The sequence below is a fragment of the Globicephala melas genome, chromosome 11 (assembly GCF_963455315.2).
Source record: "Globicephala melas chromosome 11, mGloMel1.2, whole genome shotgun sequence".
Taxonomy (NCBI): Eukaryota; Metazoa; Chordata; class Mammalia; order Artiodactyla; family Delphinidae; genus Globicephala; species Globicephala melas.
This window is the reverse complement of record NC_083324.2, coordinates 6,978,931-6,996,511: the sequence shown is the minus strand read 5'-3', so window position 1 is coordinate 6,996,511 and position 17,581 is coordinate 6,978,931. Positions and strand designations below refer to the sequence as shown.

The following is a 17,581-nucleotide window of genomic DNA, read 5'->3' as shown; positions in this document are numbered from 1 at the left end:
AAGACCTGGAGGTGGACTCAGAAGGTCTCTTGGGACTGCCGCTGAATTCCCGTGTGGACTTGCCCGTATTCCCTTGCTCCTCTGGGCCTGTTTCCCCTCCTGGCGGCTCTGACCCTCTTGGTTTCGCAGCCGCTGGTCCAGCCGGCCGGGAGGCGTCGCGACCCCGGTGACCGCTGGGGGGCAGTAGAGCCCAAGCCCAGCCCCGCCCACTTCCCCGGCGGCCTGCGCTGGGTGGACCCACCAGCCAGCCGGTAGAGAAGCGGAGTCCTGCCGCGTAGGACTCAGTTGTCTGCGTTGCCGGCCCGCCGGCCCTCGGAGCCCGGCCATGTCCTGCTACATCTACCAGCTGCCCGCCTGGGTGCTGGACGACCTGTGCCGCAACATGGACGCGCTGAGCGAGTGGGACTGGATGCAGTTCGGTGAGTGGGCACCCCTGCGACCCCGCTAAACCCCCTCCCCGCCTGTTTACGCGGGTCCTGATTCTAGGGTCTCTCTGTGCTGCCATTCTGGACCCGGGCCTCACTGTGTGCCCTCGGGCAGGCGCTGCCCCCTCTCTGTGGTCATTTGGAAGGTGTTAGGTGATTTCGGAGGATTTCTGCTGTTAGTCTGTCGCTAAGTAATGACTGGCTCGACTTCGCTGTTTACAGTAAAGCCGAAAATGATCGCTCTCAGCAGTGACTAGTGCTTACTGTGTGCCCGGCCCTGATGTAAGCACCTGACACCGATTATCTCATTTAATTCCCACGACAGCCTGTAAAGTGCCTATTTCTCTTACCCCATCTAACAGACGACGAAACGGCTTTAAAGGTAGAGTTACTTTGGGGGGCCAGGGTATGGCGTTGCTAAGTGGCGTACTGGGCTCTGAACCCCGGCGGCTGGCCCCGCCAGGACATCGTAACTTCTTGGTGTATTTTGTTTGTTTGTGCCTGGTGATTGGCTGAGGGCTTGGCATCCTGGGGGAGGCTGCGCGTGTGGTCCTCAGGCGCCTTCCAGGCTCCACCACATCCAGCTGGTGACTTTGGGCAAGTTGCTTAACCTGTTTGAGTCTCAGCTTCTTAATCTGTAAACTGGCGGTGGTTATGAGGAATGAAAATTGTATAAAAAGCACTTGACACCTATGTGTCAGAGGTTCTTGTAAGTATTAAGGAAGTGTTAACAGTTATTCTCAGGTTCATGTTTTAAGTCAATGTGACTGGTGCCACTTTATTTTTAAAGTAATATCTATATTTTCTTTAAAATTGAGATTATGATATATACCATTCGTACAAAGGGAATATAATATTTATGTACAGTGGAAAGAATAATAATAAAAAGAACATGTATGTTTTTATCCATCCAGTTTGAGGAAATAATATATATTTTAACCTAGTAGTTCTCAACCAGGGGTGATGTTGCCCCCTTAGGGAACATTTGCCGATGTCTGGAGACGTTTTTGGTTGTCGTAACTTGGGGGATGTAGTGAGTAGAGGCCAGGGATGCTGCTAAACGTCCTGCAATGCACAGAACCGCCCCCTCCACAAAGAACTATCCAGCCTAAAGTGTCAGTAGTGCTGAGGTTCAGAAATCCTGTTTTAAACCAGTCACAAAAATAATACACTCTTATTGCAAAGTACTGCGGGAAATAAAGAGTAGCTCAACCTCCACCACTCAGGGATACCATTTTTTTTTTTAATTTGGAGGGAGTATTTTTTTAAAATTAATTAATGAATTTATTTTTGGCTATGTTGGGTCTTTGTTGCTGCGCGCGGTCTTTCTCTAGTTGCGGTGAGCGGGGGCTACTCTTCGTTGTGGTGCGCGGGCTTCTCATTGCGGAGGCTTCTCGTTGTGGAGCGTGGGCTGTAGGTGCGCGGGCTTCCGTAGTTGTGGGACGTGGGCTCAGTAGTTGTGGTTTGCGGGCTCTAGAGCTCAGGCTCAGTAGTTGTGACGCACAGGCTTAGTTACTACGTGGCATGTAGGATCTTCCCAGGCCAGGGCTCGAACCTGTGTGCCTTGCATTGGTAGGCAGATTCTTAACCACTGTACCACCAGGGAAGCCCAAGGATACCATTCTTTTTTTTCCCACATCTTTATTGGAGTATAAATGCTTTACAATGTTGTGTTAGTTTCTGCTGTACAAGAAAGTGAGTCAGCTATATGTGTATATATATCCCCATAAGGGATACCATTCTTACCATTTGGTGCCAATAGTAATAATAACAACAGCAGCCGCTAACATGTATTGGCTTCTGACTATGTGCCAGCAGGGTGCTGGGTGTCTTACGCCTTCTAGTCTTTTTTACTAACCATATTTATTTATGTATATACGTTTTCCAAAAATCGTATCATTTTGTACACTCTACTAGCCTGCTTTTTTTCACTTAAACTATATCACAATTATTTTTTCTTGCCAAGCAATATTCTTTAGCAACATGGATTTAGGCTTTTACTTTCAGTGTGTATTTTTATTAACTTTTTTGTGGAAAAAAATAACAGATGTACTAGGTTAAATGGTGTAAATCACACCCCTGGGACAGAGGGGAAAGTAAATATCTTTCCCCTCCCTGCCCCTCAGCCTCCCCACAGAGGCTGTCCCTGGTAACAAGTCAGGGCACCTCTGAGAATGTCTGTCACCATCTGATTTCCTAGACTGCACTGTGTCCCTTTGCTCAGATGATCTGTGATTTAACTACTTCGACTGTTTCCTGAGCAGTGGGCAAACACTTTGTGGAAGAGACTCTCTCTAGTGTTTTCCATGTTGGCCTCAATTGTGAAGGCCACAGCAACTTCTGTTTCTAGGATGTTTCTAGGATGTTGTGGCTATTTTAGAAGGCACACCTATGGCTTTCTTTTTATTTTTATTTTACTAAAATTTTAAAAATTAAAGTATAGTTGATTTATTTTATAGTTGATACTATATAAAACTATAGTTTTATAGTTGATTTATTTATGTTGTGTTAATTTCTGCTGTACAGCAAAATGATTCAGTTATATATATATATATATATATACACACACACACACACACATTCTTTTTAAAAATTCTTTTCCATTATGGTTTATCACAGGAACTATTGAATATAGTTCCCTGTGCTATACAGTAGGACCTTGTTGTTTATCCATTCTGTCAGTATGTATATTAGTTCGAATCTGCTAATCCCAAACTCCCAATCCATCCCTCCCCCACACCCCCTCCCCCTTGGCAAGCACTAGTCTGTTCTCTGTGTATGACTTTTTTTAAAAAACAGCTTTATTAAGGTATAACTCACCTACCACGCAATTCACCCATTTAAAGTGTACAATTCAGTGGCATCTAGTATATGCAGAGTTGTGCGTCCGTCGCCAAATCAATCTTAGAACATTTTCATTACCCCAGAAAGAAGCCCTGTACCCCTCAGCTGTCTCCCTCAGCACTCTCACACACATCTCCCATTTCCCCCCAGCTTTAGGCATTGCCTATTCTGGACATTTCATATAAATGGAATAAATCATACAATATGTAGTCCTTTGTGACTGACTTATTTAGCATGTTTCCAAGGTTAATCCATGTCATAGCAAGTATCAGTGCTTAATTTCTTTTTTTTTTAAGATTTATTTATTATTTATTTTATTTATTTCTTGGCTACATCGGGTCTCAGTTGTGGCACGTGGGATCTTTCGTTGCGGCACGCGGGCTTCTCTCTAGCTGTGGTGTGCAGGGTTTTCTCATCTCTAGTTGTGGCGCGCAGGCTGCAGGGCACGTGGGCTGTGTAGTTTTGCGGCAAACAGGCTCTCTAGTTGAGGCACGTGAGCTCAGTAGTTGTGGTGCACTGGCTTAGTTGCCCCAATGCAGGTGGGAATCTTAATTCCCTGACCAGGGATCGAACCTGCGTCCCCTGCATTGCAAGGTGGATTCTTTCCCGCTGGACCACCAGGAAAGGCCCAATTTCTTTTTATTTATTCCTGAATAACATTCCATCGTGTGGACATACTGCATTTTATTTATTCTTCTGTCATTTGATGGGCATTTGGGTTCTTTCCACTTTTTGGCTATTATGAATAACGCTCCTGTGTACACTTGTGTATGTCTCTGTGTGCCTTTACGTTTTCATTTCCCTTGCGTAGATACCTAGGAGGGGAAGTACTGAGTCATAGGGTAACTCTGCGTTTAACATTTTGAGGAAGTGTCAGACTGTTTTTGGAAGTGCGAGTACCATTTCACATTCCCACCAGCAATGTGTGAGGGTCCCAATTTCTCCACGTCCCCTCCCGCCAACACTTGTTATCGTCTGTCTTTCTGAGTTTGTAGCCATCTGAGCAGGTGAGAAGTGGTTTCTCGCTGTGTTTGTTTATTTATTTATTTATTTTGGTTGCGTTGGGTCTTAGATGCAGGCACACAGGTTCTTTGTTGAGGCACGCGAGATCTTTTTATTGTGGCGTGCGGGCTCTTTGCTGTGGCACTCGGGCTTCTCTCTAGTTGTGCTGTGCAGGTTTTCTCTCTCCAGTTGTGGCGCACAGGCTGCAAGGGCGTGTGGGCTCAGTAGTTGTGTCACGCGGGCTTAGCTGCCCCGCGGCATGTGGGATCTTAGTTCCCAACCAGGGATCAAACCTGTGTCCCCTGCATTGGAAGGCGGATTCTTTACCACTGGACCACCAGGGAAGTGCCTCTTGCTCTGGTTTTGATTAACATTTCTGTTATGACTAATGATGTTGGCCGTCTCTTCATGTGCATTTGTACATCCTCTGAGGAGAATACCTCTGACTCCTTAGGGCTTGGAGACGTGCCTCTTGCTCTGGTTTTGATTAGCATTTCTGTAATGCCTAATGATGTTGGCCGTCTCTTCATGTGCATTTGTACATCCTCTGAGGAGAATACCTCTGACTCCTTAGGGCTTGGAGACACCAGTATTGTTCAAGGTCCTCTGGAGCTGCCCATTGTGATTTAGGTTATAATCCAAATCCCTCACCAGGCCTGCCGGGTCTGGCACAGTCTGAGCGCCATTGACTTTTGACCTCCTCTCCTCCAACACCCTCTCATGCCCACCCTGCTCCAGCCACACTGGCCTCCTTGGTCCAGACTCAGGGCCTTTGTACTTGCTGTTTCCTCTGTCTGGGACATTCTTCGCCCTGTCCTCCACGTGGCTAGCTTTCTAGTCTCTGTTAGTTTCCTCTTGCTGCTGTAACAAATTACCACAAATTTAATAGTTTAAAAACAGCCATTATTGTGTTACAGTTCTGGAGGTCAGAAGTCCTAAAATCAAGGTGTTGGCAGGGCAGCTGTCCTTCTGGAGGCTCTAGGGGAGAATCCATTTCCCTGCCTTCACTGGCTTCTAGAGGCTGCCTGCGTCCCTTGGCCTGTGGCCCCTCCTCCACTTTCAAAGACAATGGGGTAGCATCTTCAAATCTCTTCCTCTGACCTCTGCTTCTGTCATGATCTTCTCTGAATCGGACACTCCTGCCTTCCTCTGATAAGGACCCCTGGGCTCAGTCAGATAATCCAGGGTAATCTCATCTCAAAATCCTTAACTTAATGCCATCTGCAAAGTCCCTTTTGTCACGTAAGGTACCATATGCACAGGTTTCGGGGTTTAGGACACTGACGTCTTTGGGGGGCTATAGTCTTTCATTTCTCAGTTCATATGTCACCTTGTTTGAGAGGCTGACCCTGTCCCCCTTTCCTCTTTTTCTTATCAACGTGTTTTATTTTCTTCATTCCTCTTAACATGCTTTGACCTTGTTCCTTATTGGTTTATGTCTGTCTCTCCCTGTAGAATGTCGGCGCCATGAGGGCAGGGACATCACGCATCTAGTTTGCTCCTGTATTCCCAGTGTCTGAGGCAGTGCCCGGCCAGTGGGCAGACACTCAGTGCCACTGGAATGAATGATGGGCTGAAGGATGTGGGAACGGTGGGGACACGGGATGGCTTGGAGCCCATGCTTGGCCAGCTCTCCGTGCTGGGTCAGAGGTCACTGGGCTGGGAGCCAGCCGTGCCCCCCAGGTAGCAGCTCCTTGGCAAGTCACAGCATTCCATGGTTTTCTGTTCAGCACAGTAAGCGACTGTGATTGTCCTTCCAGTCCTAAAGAGTCTCGGTTTCTGCGAGTCTTTTTTTTTTTAGGTTGAAAAATCCTACTGCATATTCCACAATTTATTCTTTTTTTAAAAATGACATTCTAGTCTTTGACTATTACAGATAATGTGCATCATTTTAGAAGAGATCATCCCTTGGGGCTGATTGTGATACCAGGGAGTGGAGGTGGAAAAATCCATAAAGTGATTCAGAAAAGCACACAGCCACAAATACGCACGCTCTTTGGATTGGACGATTTTGGCAGATAATGTGGCTCCCTCCTGCTCGTTTCCCTATGATTGTGGCTGCGTTCATTTTTGCCCTTGGGGGAAACCAGGCTTCTCACAGCTTCACTCACCCCAGGTGTATTCCCAGGGATCCTGGGGCAGGGCTTCCTCTGTCGGACGGCTCTCCATCTTGCTGTCTCATGCGTGTGCCAGCCTTTGTGCACAGGCCTGCTTTGTCCCTGCCCAGCTATGTGCTTCAGGCGAGTGACTGCCTCTCTCTGAGCCTTTAGTTTCCTCATCTGTAAAATGGGGATGAGTTGCTGAGAGGCTTAAGGGACAAGACGCTTTCCCCTTCCCTCAACCAGGAAAGAGTCTTGTTAGTCCGGACAAAGGGCGTTTCACCCGAGGGCGAGGGCGGATCACTTCAGGAAGCTGTGCGCCTCTGCTCCAGAGGGCTTTGAAGATGGGCAAGGTTGTCTACTGTGTCCTGCAAGATTCAGGAAGTCAGACCAGGAGGGATGATCGCCACGTAGTGTTAACCATTGGGGATAAAAGCAGGTTTTCATACAGTGTAGATGGCTTGACAATCGCAGTGAACATTTATATCACATACATATTATTCTATACATATAACTAATCTAATCCTCACAACAACCTCTGAGGCAGGTGCTGTTGTTTTCCTCATTTGCGAATGAGGAAACTGAGGCACGGCGAGAAGTGAAGGGCGTTCCCCAAGCACGTGGGAAGTAAGTAGCAGAGAGAAGATTTGAACCCAGGCCTCAGAGCCCAGAGTCTGGGCCCTGAACCCACCACTGTACCATCCTGCTGGCATAAGCATGTATTTTTATATCTAATAGAAAAGCCTGAAAGATTAGAAACAAGAGTATAACCAGTGCTTTTCTTGGGGTCTTCCAAGTGGGATGATCACGGGGGCTTTGATTTTCTCCCGTTTTCCAAATGTTCCGTAACGACCAGGTATTACTGGTGTGTGTTGGGCAAAGAACCATGGACTCAGCAGGGCGCTCGGCAGTGACTCATCCCCCTGAGATCTCTATCTTGTCTTGACCCTGTTTTAAGGGTCATGTTAAATGCTGGCAGGTCAACACCATAAGAGATGCCACTTTCACAGAGCTACAACGTCCACATTGCAAGGCACCTCTGGGTTTAATTCCTCTTCCTCCTGCATTGCCTGTGAGGAAAAGTGCAGCCCACAGATGTGAGGGCTGGGCTTGGCTTCTGCTGCCGCAGTGGAGCCCCAGGGGCGGCCCTGGGCTTCTGTTCTTCCCATGACATCACGCTGCCTCGGAGCGTGGGAGGTGAGCCCACGAACAGAGCTCGTGTGCAGGGAGGGCTGGGGGCAAGGGGTTCCTTCCTCTTCCCTCTACTCTTTTCTCTCTGCTGCTGGAGGCAGCCCCTGACCCTGCTGACATCACTTCCCATGGACCAGGAATCTGGCCTGGGGTTTCCAGTGACTAAAGTTACAACTCAAGAATTTCCCATCCCTAACAGGGCACTTCTCCCAGAGGCTTTCTCTCTGTGGGAGGCTGTCACAACCTTCCCCATTCCTCCAGAGGGACAGGGACTGTACAATATGATCGCGTCCCTCCCTGGCTCTGAGGTCTTCCATGGTGTCCTGGTGTCCGTGGCTCTTAGGATCAGGTTCAAACTGTAGCCTGGCCTTCAAGCCCCGTCATTACATAGGCGTGGTCTCTTGTCTTCCTCTTCTTCACTCAGTTCACTTATGTTTGTATTTTTCAAACAGAAAAGCTCGGTGGGCTTCTGGTTGACTCACCCCTGTATCTCTAGAGCTTCTCAGAGGCCTGGAGCTCAATAATATTTTGTTGAATGAATGTATGACTTGATGTTCACGTAGATACCTGCTCCACGATTTCTGAAATCCTGGAACTGAAGTCCGATTATTTTAGTCCTAGTTTAGGGGAATAAAAAATGCCTCCCTCACTTCAGGAAACTCAGCAGAATACTATGTGACCGTTCAAAAATTCCATGTATGAAGAGCTTGTACCAATTTGGAAAATGCTTATGGTATAATGTTAGTGAATAAGGCCTGGATGCACAGTCTTACTTACAGCCTGGCACTAACTGGATCCAGAAGCACCCCTGTGCGTGTGGTGGGGAGACTTTTGGAAGGGAAAGTACCCTCGTGGGATGCTGTGTAATTTATTAGCTTCTTTCCCCTGCGTTTTTCCAAGTTTTCTTTAATGAGCAACCATTTTATAATAGAAACTGAAAAGAAGGAATGCATTAGTTTTAGTATTGTGGACAGTAGCCCCCTGCAAATTGCACAGTGCTTCAGACTTGGCAAAGTGCTTTTAGATCCATAGCTCTCTTGCTCCTAATAGCAGTTCTGTGAGGATGGTGGGCTGTGGATTCATTCATTCACTCATTCATTCATTCATTCAGTTCCCCCTGCCAGGGCTGGGACTTAGAGATGAGGAGAATGAGATGCCCAAGGCAACTTTTTTTTTTTTTTTTGCGGTACGCTGGCCTCTCACTGTTGTGGCCTCTCCCGTTGCGGAGCACAGGCTCTGGACGCGCAGGCTTAGCAGCCATGGCTCACGGGCCCAGCCACTCCGCGGCATGTGGGATCTTCCCGGACCGGGGCACGAACCTGTGTCCCCTGCATCGGCAGGCGGACTCTCAACCACTGCGCCACCAGGGAAGCCCCCCAAGGCAAAATTATAGGAGGCACCTACTCTCTGGCTGCTGCTACAGGTGCAGGACCAGCCCTGAGAATGAGCACCTCCCTCAAATTTGCGCCTTGGGTGCCTCCCCTGCCTCACTTTGGTCCTGGCCCTGCCCCCACTCTGTGCCAGGCACTCTTCTCTGTTCTGAGGATCTAACAGTGAACGGAACAGAGAAAACTCTCTGCCTACTCGGGGCTTCTGTTTGGAGGGCAAGTTCTCTATTACAGTTGAGGAAACCGAACCTCCCATCCCACTGGGGAAGTGACTTGCACATAGCAAATAAGCAGCTAAACCTCAAGGCCCCTGGCCCTCTCGTCCACTGGTCTTTCTCCTAAGTCTTGTGTGGCAACCAAGTTGACATTTACATTAAAGTGTGAGTGTGCTGGTCCCCGCGGGCACTGAATGACTTGGGCTGCCTGTGGACCCCAGCTCCTGGTGGAGTTTCAGGTAGGATGGGGCCAGGCGGCTTTGTGGTGGACAGAGCTGGGCCAGCATGGTGACCCTCTGGTGGAGGGGCTGCCCTTCTGGCTCTAAGCATCCCTTTTTGCTTGCCTTCCAGCCTCCTATGTGATCACAGACCTGACCCAGCTGCGGAAGATCAAGTCTATGGAGCGGGCGCAGGGCGTGAGCATCACGCGCGAGCTGCTGTGGTGGTGGAGCATGCGGCAGGCCACCGTCCAGCAGCTGCTGGACCTCCTGTGCCATCTAGAGCTCTACCGCGCCGCCCAGATCATCCTCAACTGTGAGTTACCAAGGCCCCCTAGCAGCCAGCGTGAGCTGTGCCCTCTCACCTTAAAATCTTTCTTGGAGTTTCCCTGGCGATCCAGTGGTTAAGACTCCGCGCTTCCACTGCAGGGGGCATGGGTTTGATCCCTGGTTGGGGAACTAAGATCCCACATGCTGCTCGGCATGGCCAAAATGTAAAAATAAATAAAATTAGAAAAACTTTATTTTTATTTATTTATTTATTTTTGCGGTACGCGGGCCTCTCACTGTTGTGGCCTCTCCCGTTGCGGAGCACAGGCTCCGGATGCGCAGGCTCAGCGGCCATGGCTCACGGACCCAGCCGCTCCGCGGCACGTGGGATCTTCCCAGACCGGGGCACGAACCCGTGTCCCCTGCATCGGCAGGCAGACTCTCAACCACTGCGCCACCAGGGAAGCCCCAGAAAACCTTTCTTAATCTTAAAAAAATTTGAATGAAAGAGTTTACCATCCAACTAAGAAATTAGTAACGGTGGTCACTCCTGGGGAGAGGAATCGGGTGGCCAGGGAACCAGGTGTTGGAGAGAGACTTTATTGTCAGTCTTTTTGCACCTTTTAAATTTTTGTTCTCTGTTCCAAAAATAAATAAATAGAAATTTAAAAATAGCTGTAGCATAAAAATTCAAGGAAGTCTACAGTAAAAATTATTTACGTCCTCATCCTGTTTCCCAATTTAGCCTCCCAAGAAGTAACCAGTAGTCACAATTTCTTATCTACCTTCCTAGAGATTTTCTAGGCAAATGTATACATGTGTCTACAACACTTTTTTATACAGATAGTAAGAGAACACCATGCACTCCGCTGTCCCCTTTATTTTCACCTAGCAGTCGATCTTGCAGATTGTTTCATATTGAGACAATCTTTCAACAGCCACATTGTATTCCTTTGACAGATGTACCATGATTTATTGATAGGTGTTCAGGTTGCTTCTAGCAGTTGCCTCCTGTGTACAGTGTTGGGATGTGCACCCCGTTTGCACACACGTGAATCTCGCATGGGATGACTTTCCAATATTGGAATGGCTGGGTTGAAGGTTTGTGTATTTTAAGTTTTGATTGATATCAATACCAGTATTACCAAATTGTCCTCCTACAGGAGAATACAACCATGGTGGGAATGTATTTAGCAGGTAATAAATAATACCTCCCTACCTTGCAGGGTGTCTGTGCAATGGAAGAAATAGAACACGTCAAGGGCCTGATGTTCAGCCAGTGCTCAGCAGAGGCAGGGGGATGAGGGGTCTGATTATCTCCACCTGGGCCCCCCCCCGCCATGTCCCCAAAGAGACCCCTTCAGTGTGGGACAGTGAGCCAGACTTCTCACAGGTGCTCACCGAGCCCCTGGCCAGTGCCTGGTGCTGTCCGAGGTCCTGGAATACAGATGGGCAAAGCGATAGGTCCTCTGCCCTCGTGGAGAGCATAGTCATGAGGAGACAGTCAGTAGACAGGAAAACAAGTAAAAATAAGGGGATGGAGTGACAAGGTAGGGGAGCCTTCTAGAACACGGTTGTCATGGAAGGCCAGTCTGAGGAGGTGAAGTTGGAGGAATGGAAAGAAGACAGCCACGTGAAGAGCTGGAGGAAGAAAGCCCAGGGGAGAGGGGACAAAGGCCCTTGTGCAAAGGCCTGGGGTGTTGCAGGAACTAGCATAGAGCTGGTGTGGGAGGTAGAGAGCAGGGCATTCAGAGCCCCAGAGGCCTGTGGAAGACCCTGTGGGCCCTGGAGCTGTCCTGGCTGGGGTTCCTGAGCTGGGAATAACCTGGCTGAACCAACAGACCTCAGTTCAGCACTTGCCTGACTAAATCAGGGAGGGCTTCCAGGAGGAGGAGTGGGGGCTTAGAGACCTCCACCCTCAGAGATAAGTCAGGAGACACCAGGGTGGCCTTACAGGTGGAGACCTGCTCAGACCCATGCCACATTGGTTGGTTGGTGCGACCAATGCCTATCCTGTGTAGCTGCTTGCAGACCCCTGTCTGGCTTGTCTGCATCCCCAGAACCTGGCACGTGGTAGAACTGATTATGGAGTAGATGTGCCTTCACATACTTTTCATGTTTTGAGAGAATTAGTGGTAAACTCTTTTTTTAAAAATTTATTTTTTATTTATTTTATTTTTGGCTGCGTTGGGTCTTCGTTGCCGCGTGCAGGCTTTCTCTGGTTGTGGTGAGCGGGGGCTACTCTTCATTGTGGTGCGCAGGCTTCTCGTTGTGGTGGCTTCTCTTGTTGCGGAGCACAGGTTCTAGGTGCGTGGGTTTCAGTAGTTGTGGTGCATGGGCTCAGTAGTTGTGGCGCGCGGGCTCTAGAGCACAGGCTCAGTAGTTGTGGCGCACAGGCTTAGTTGCTCCGCGACATGTGGGATCTTCCCGGACCAGGGCTCAAACCCATGTCCCCTGCATTGGCAGGTGGATTCTTAACCACTGCGCCACCAGGGAAGTCCAGTGATAAACTCTTAATGGGTTCAAAAAGAGGTGAGGAAATTCATGCCCACCCAAGGATGCCAGAGAGAGAGAGAGAGAGGGAGCGAGGGAGAGAGGGAGAGAGGTAGGTGTGGAGAGGGGGTGCTGCAGAGGGGGAGCGGGAAAGCCGCTGGGTCAGGTACAGTCAGAATGGAGGGACTAGGCCTCCTGCTCGGGCCACTTTGGGGAGGGGGACGCCGGTTTTGTCTCTGCAGGGCACTGGGATGCTGCAGGGGTGTCCCGAGGCCTGTGGGCAGAGACATACTGGGGATTGAGACACAGGCCTCTCACTGGACACACCAGCTTGCCACTGACGTCAGAACCTGGCTGTTGACTAATCTCGAATATAATCTTAACGATTTGAGGTCAGCACACAACATAGTGCCAGATTCAGAGAAACATACTCATTGCAGCGTGACACTCTGTTTGAAGCTGACACTGACTGGGCACTTTCGAGGCACCAGGCGCTGAGCGTGGCTCCTCCCAGCAGCCCCTCGAGGTGGGCGATCTAAGGAGCCCCTTCTCCCCCTGAGGACACGGAGGTCAGGAACGGCTCAGAGCCTCCCCGAAGGGCACAGGTCCGGTCACACCCAGGCGCATTTGGATCAGAGCCCTCCTTCTTAGCTTTTCTCACGGGAACTTCACTGCACTCGGTGTTTGGGCTTCCAGGAAACAGTGATATTTGTCTGTCATCCTTTCTTCTTAGAACTTTACTCAGTTCCCTGTTTTCCGGTTCCAACCTCCTCTAACCTCTCAGGGCTGTGAGAGTCCACCTGTGTTCCCCAATCCTCTTTTCTCTGCTGCTTAGCCTTGCTGATTAAAATTGCCTGAGGAAGAGAGGTTCAAGCCTGTCTCTGCATCCACTTTTGTTTCGGGAGTTCGGTTGTGTTGTCACTATTGCCTTCAGTCCTCAGGCAAGACACTTCCCCTTTCTGTATCTTGGATTTTTTTTTTTTTTTTTTCATTAGGGAGAAAAAGTGCCATAAATCTTGGTCACTTTTTGGAAGTGAATATAGAGGGCATGTGTGAAGCATATTAAGTTTCTGTTATTCCAACCGGTCAGTTTTCCCTTCCCTAATTGTAACATTAGTTAAACCTTAGTTTGCATTTACTTGCTGAAGATTGTTTATGAACTTGCTCGGTTGCCCACAGCAGTTTGAGAACCTGACTTCTGCCCACCACTTCTTAGAGAGCTTTAAGAATAAGTTTGAATAAAACAGAGCTTGAAAACCAGACACCAAAAGTCCCAGAGACAAAGTGTTGTCCTCAGAGACTTACGACTCCAGGTCGTAAGTATTTGCATGTAGCAGAGGCCTTCCATAGGTTGTATGTGAACCGGAAGGTGGAGTGTGGGGTTCCCAGGGGGCCACATGTGTGTCCAGTCTCTTGAAATCACGTGCTCTGGGGCTGCTAGTGCCATTGTACAGAGAGCTCTGTACATTGTATAGAGAGCTAGTGCCATTGTACGGAGAGCTAGGTGTGTGGGTCTCCGTTCCTTGGTATCTTCTCAGCCTTAATTGCCAAGACCATTATTGTTCGATTGTCAAACACTAAATGTTATAAGAATTAGAATAAATGAGTGCAGAAGGCTTACCATTCCTTCTTCTGGCAAATCTGCTGGCCAGTGTCAACCATTTTGCTCTTTTAGCTGTTTCTTGGTGGCTTCCTGTATTAGCATCCCAGGTTCATTGCTGTTACTAAGGGTAGGCTGTAGTGACTTAAATGAGACAGACGCTTATTCCTCTCTCCTGTGACCGTCCAAGCTGCCCAGGGCTCATAGGGCAGCTGCCCAGTGTCAAGGACCAGTTTCTTTCGTTTTCATTGCTCTGCTGTCTGGGACAGCCGGCTGCCAGCTCCTACCTGAGACGGCTACTCTGTGCCTCCACACGTGCCTTCCAGCCTACAAGAAGGGCACGGTCCCCTGGAAGCTGCAACATAACCTCCCTTCCCAGGCCGTTGGCCAGGACTGGTCACATGATCACGCCTAGTTGCAGGGGAGGCTGGGAAATGTAATCTGTAGCTGGGAGCCTGTGTGCACAACTAAAGCGTCTGTTACTCTAGCAGAGGAGGGGATACATACTGGAGGGCCAGCTGTCTTCCTACAGCCCTCTGCTTTGGGCCACCCAAGTATCCACATGCACCCTTCCTCCCACGAGCAAAACGTGCTCACCCTTTCCCCAGGGGAGTGTCTTCTGGCAAGGGGAGTGGGTCCTTTGTTTGGTCCATCTGGCAGCCCCTTGTTCTTCTCAGTTGACCAGTGATCCTCAAAGTGTGTTCCCTGGACTTCTGAGCATCAGCATCCCCTGGGAGCTTGTTAGAAATGCAGGTTCTCAGGCCTGACCTCAGCTGCCGATTCAGAAACGCCAGGGGTGGAGTCCTGAGTCTCCCTCCAGGATATTCAGGTGCAGATAAAAGTTTAAGAACCGCTGACCCAGCACCTGGTTCTCTGACTACTGGCTCTGTCTTGGGGGGTGGGGTAGACATTGGGGGAGCATGCCTGTGGCCTCAGTGGAAGTGGGAACTGGAGAGGCTGCCCTTATGGGGGGGCTACACGGCTTTCACAGCCCACTTCCTGCTGGGGGAGGGGTTTGGGCACCTGGGAGGAGCTGTGGCGTCAAATAATGGCCGGCTTTTGTCACACCAGGACGGTGGCTTCTTTGGCGGTACAGGTCTCTCAAAATGCTGGAAGCTTCTGGTCTCTTGGCTTCTCATCAGTTCTCTGTGTGACAGCCACAGCTGATGATCTGGCCTAGGTAGCTTCATTCTTAACCCTGAAAGGTTTGTTCTTCCTCTTGGTGGCCTGTGTGCTCGGCCTGCCCCCCCTCCTCCTAATGGAAGGTGCACGCCTGGAGCCTCCCTCGGGGCCACCTGAAACAATAGCTTAGATGGGGCGGAAGCACTCTTACCTTGACTCTTGTTTCTGGGCTCTGTGTCTGGCAGAGAGCCCCTCCTGCAGTTCATCAGTGGACTGAGAAAGGTGGAGTGGGGATTAGAATGGTTGGGGCCATGGTATCACCTCCTGCTGGGGCTGACCCTTCAGGGCCCCTGACAGGGGGGTTCTTGGTCAACTTGGATTGTCTGCTACAGGCCAAGAGTCTTCCTTTTCATCTCTGCTTGAACACGGTCTGGCTCCAGTGGAGTTCTTCTCCCTCTGTTGGAGGTCCCTAAAACAGAAGCAACGTGTACCAACATTCAGCGCATTTTCAGCTTCTCCCCTTAGAGTTATGGGTGCTCGTAGCACGTGGCCTGCCTTCCGAGGGTCACGGGTGACGGTTTTGCTTTGGTGTAAGCACAGTAATCAGCTTTCCAGTCTGCAATATCTGGGTCCTTCCCACCTGGAGCATTATTATATTGATTTAGCTCCGGTAGGAAAGGCCAAAACAACACCAGGTTAAACTAAAAGAGGGTTTCTTTCCACTAGCGGTGTGTGTGTCGGCCATCCAAAGCTGGTAGGGTGGGTGCACAGTGTCAGGGATTCAAGCGTTTTTTCTACCTTATTCTGCTGCCCTGCGCACGTGGCTTCCACCTTGTGGTTTGAGATACTCGCTCCGGCTGTTCCTCTCTTTTCCACATTCCAGGCAGCAGGAAGGGGAGGGGATTTTCTTTCCTTCTAAGGGTACAATCTGAAAGATGCGCTTTATCACTTCACAAAGTTCTATTAGCTGGAACCTAGTCACGTGACCACAATTAGCTGCAAAGGGAGTCTGGCAGTAGCTAAAAAATGTGGTTTTTAGCAGCCGTATGTCTAGCTAAAACGTCTAGAATATAGGAAGACAAGGGGAATGGCTGTTCTCTACCACATTTGTACCATCTCTAAATAATGTGCTTCTCCTGTTCTTTTCATATATATCAATTTATATATTATCCATTCACTTCCTAGACCAGGATTTGGCTGTACATACCTCCTCTCCCCCTTTGGCTCCTCTGTGGGTCTGTAGGTCGTTTTTCTAACCTTTAACTAATATTGTTACACATATAATTATTTTTCCATGCGCTCTAGGCAGTGCCTCTTGGTGCGTCACTTTGTGAGGTGAAGCGTCGTTTACTCGCCCTTTCTTACCCTCCCCTCTCCACTTTCACCTCCCGACTTCTGGCAAAGACCCGTCATAAAGTGGTCTTCCATGGATGTCTTCACATCTCCAGGCTCTTCTGAGCCCACAGGGAAGAGCTGGGTCTTGGATGAAGCCCCAGTCTCTGGGTCAGGACAGGAAGAGGAATGCCGCCTTTGTGTCCTGATTGAAAAAATGTCTTTCTGTGATGGGGAAAGCACTGTGTGCATAGGACGTCCGCAGGGCGAGTCATGGTGCAGAGTAGCATTTCCCCAATCACATGCCCCAGATGTGTGCTCCAGCAAGTTACGCCGTGCAACTAGAGGTTTCATGAATCACTAGCCTTGGGATATCTGTATGCTTTATCAGTGCCCCCTACCTTTGGAGAGTCACAGTGCACACCCAACGTTTTAAGGATCTGATAAGTTCTATAGCAAAGAAATCTATTTAGGTCGGGGTTTTCCATTTACATTTGACCACAGAGCCCCCTTTTCATTTGATACTTATTAATATTCCCATGGAACCAGTACACTGTGGGAATCAGTGCTCTGGTACAATGGTGGCCATGGTGCAATTGCTGGGCATCCCAGGGGAGCCTCTTTATAGAGAGTCTGGGGGACCAGGGGCAGCGTTTGCACGGCCAGGTCAGCATTCAACGTCAGGAGAGTCTGACCCTGGAGGCTAGGGCCAGCCATCACCCTGGGGCTTAAAACGTGAGAGTCCTACTCCTGAGGGGGACTTTTCCCGACCACCAGGCTTATTTAGGGAGAGGGCTGTGAGCCAGGCTCCAGGGTCTAGGTGCTGGCATCTGCGGGTCTCAGGAGCCGGAATCAAGGCAGAGGCTGATGTATCAGAGCTGTGGCTTCCAGCCAGAGGCAGGTCGGCTGTCATCACGGCCACTGCGGCAGGCAGGGGACCTGATTAAACGGCACTGAGGCAGGCAGGGGACCTGAGCCTGCCGATGGTGGGGGTCTGATGGCTCTAACTCTGAGCATGGAGGCTCGAAACAGGTGTGCCTGATTCGTGAGGTGACACTCTCCCTCGTTCCTCCCCATAGAGAGTTAGATACACAAAATCTGGACAAGAGAGTCAGTAGTGAACTGAGACATATTATCCAGTGCCTGCTGTGTGCTAGGTGCCGGGGACGCAGCAGTGGAAATACAGACAAGGGCTCCGACCTCAAGGAGCTTACAGTTTAGTGTGGGAGACGGGCATGAACAGGATGATGGCATAGAGACGTGTACCCAACCACAGCAGGAGTGCTCAAAGGAGAAGTGTAGGTCGGGTGGGTAGGTAGGTAGGAGGGTAGGAGAGGAGAAGGTTTGATCTCATCTGGGGAAGCTTCCCTAAGGAGCTGAAA

The 17,581-nt window shown here is 49.6% G+C and overlaps 1 protein-coding gene across 3 annotated transcripts in view; it reads left to right on the top strand.

Annotated features, from left to right (window-relative positions):
* Nucleotides 1-232: 232 nt before the first annotated feature.
* The window catches only part of IRAK2 (interleukin 1 receptor associated kinase 2), a 58,027-nt gene continuing 40,678 nt past the window's right edge, over nt 233-17,581 (top strand). For all 3 annotated transcript variants that reach the window (XM_030840674.2, XM_060308781.1, XM_060308780.1), the window contains exons 1-2: nt 233-419; nt 9,516-9,698. In XM_030840674.2, the coding sequence (XP_030696534.1) occupies nt 326-419; nt 9,516-9,698 (277 nt within the window). In that variant the 5' untranslated portion in view covers nt 233-325. The remainder of the gene's footprint in view (nt 420-9,515; nt 9,699-17,581) is intronic.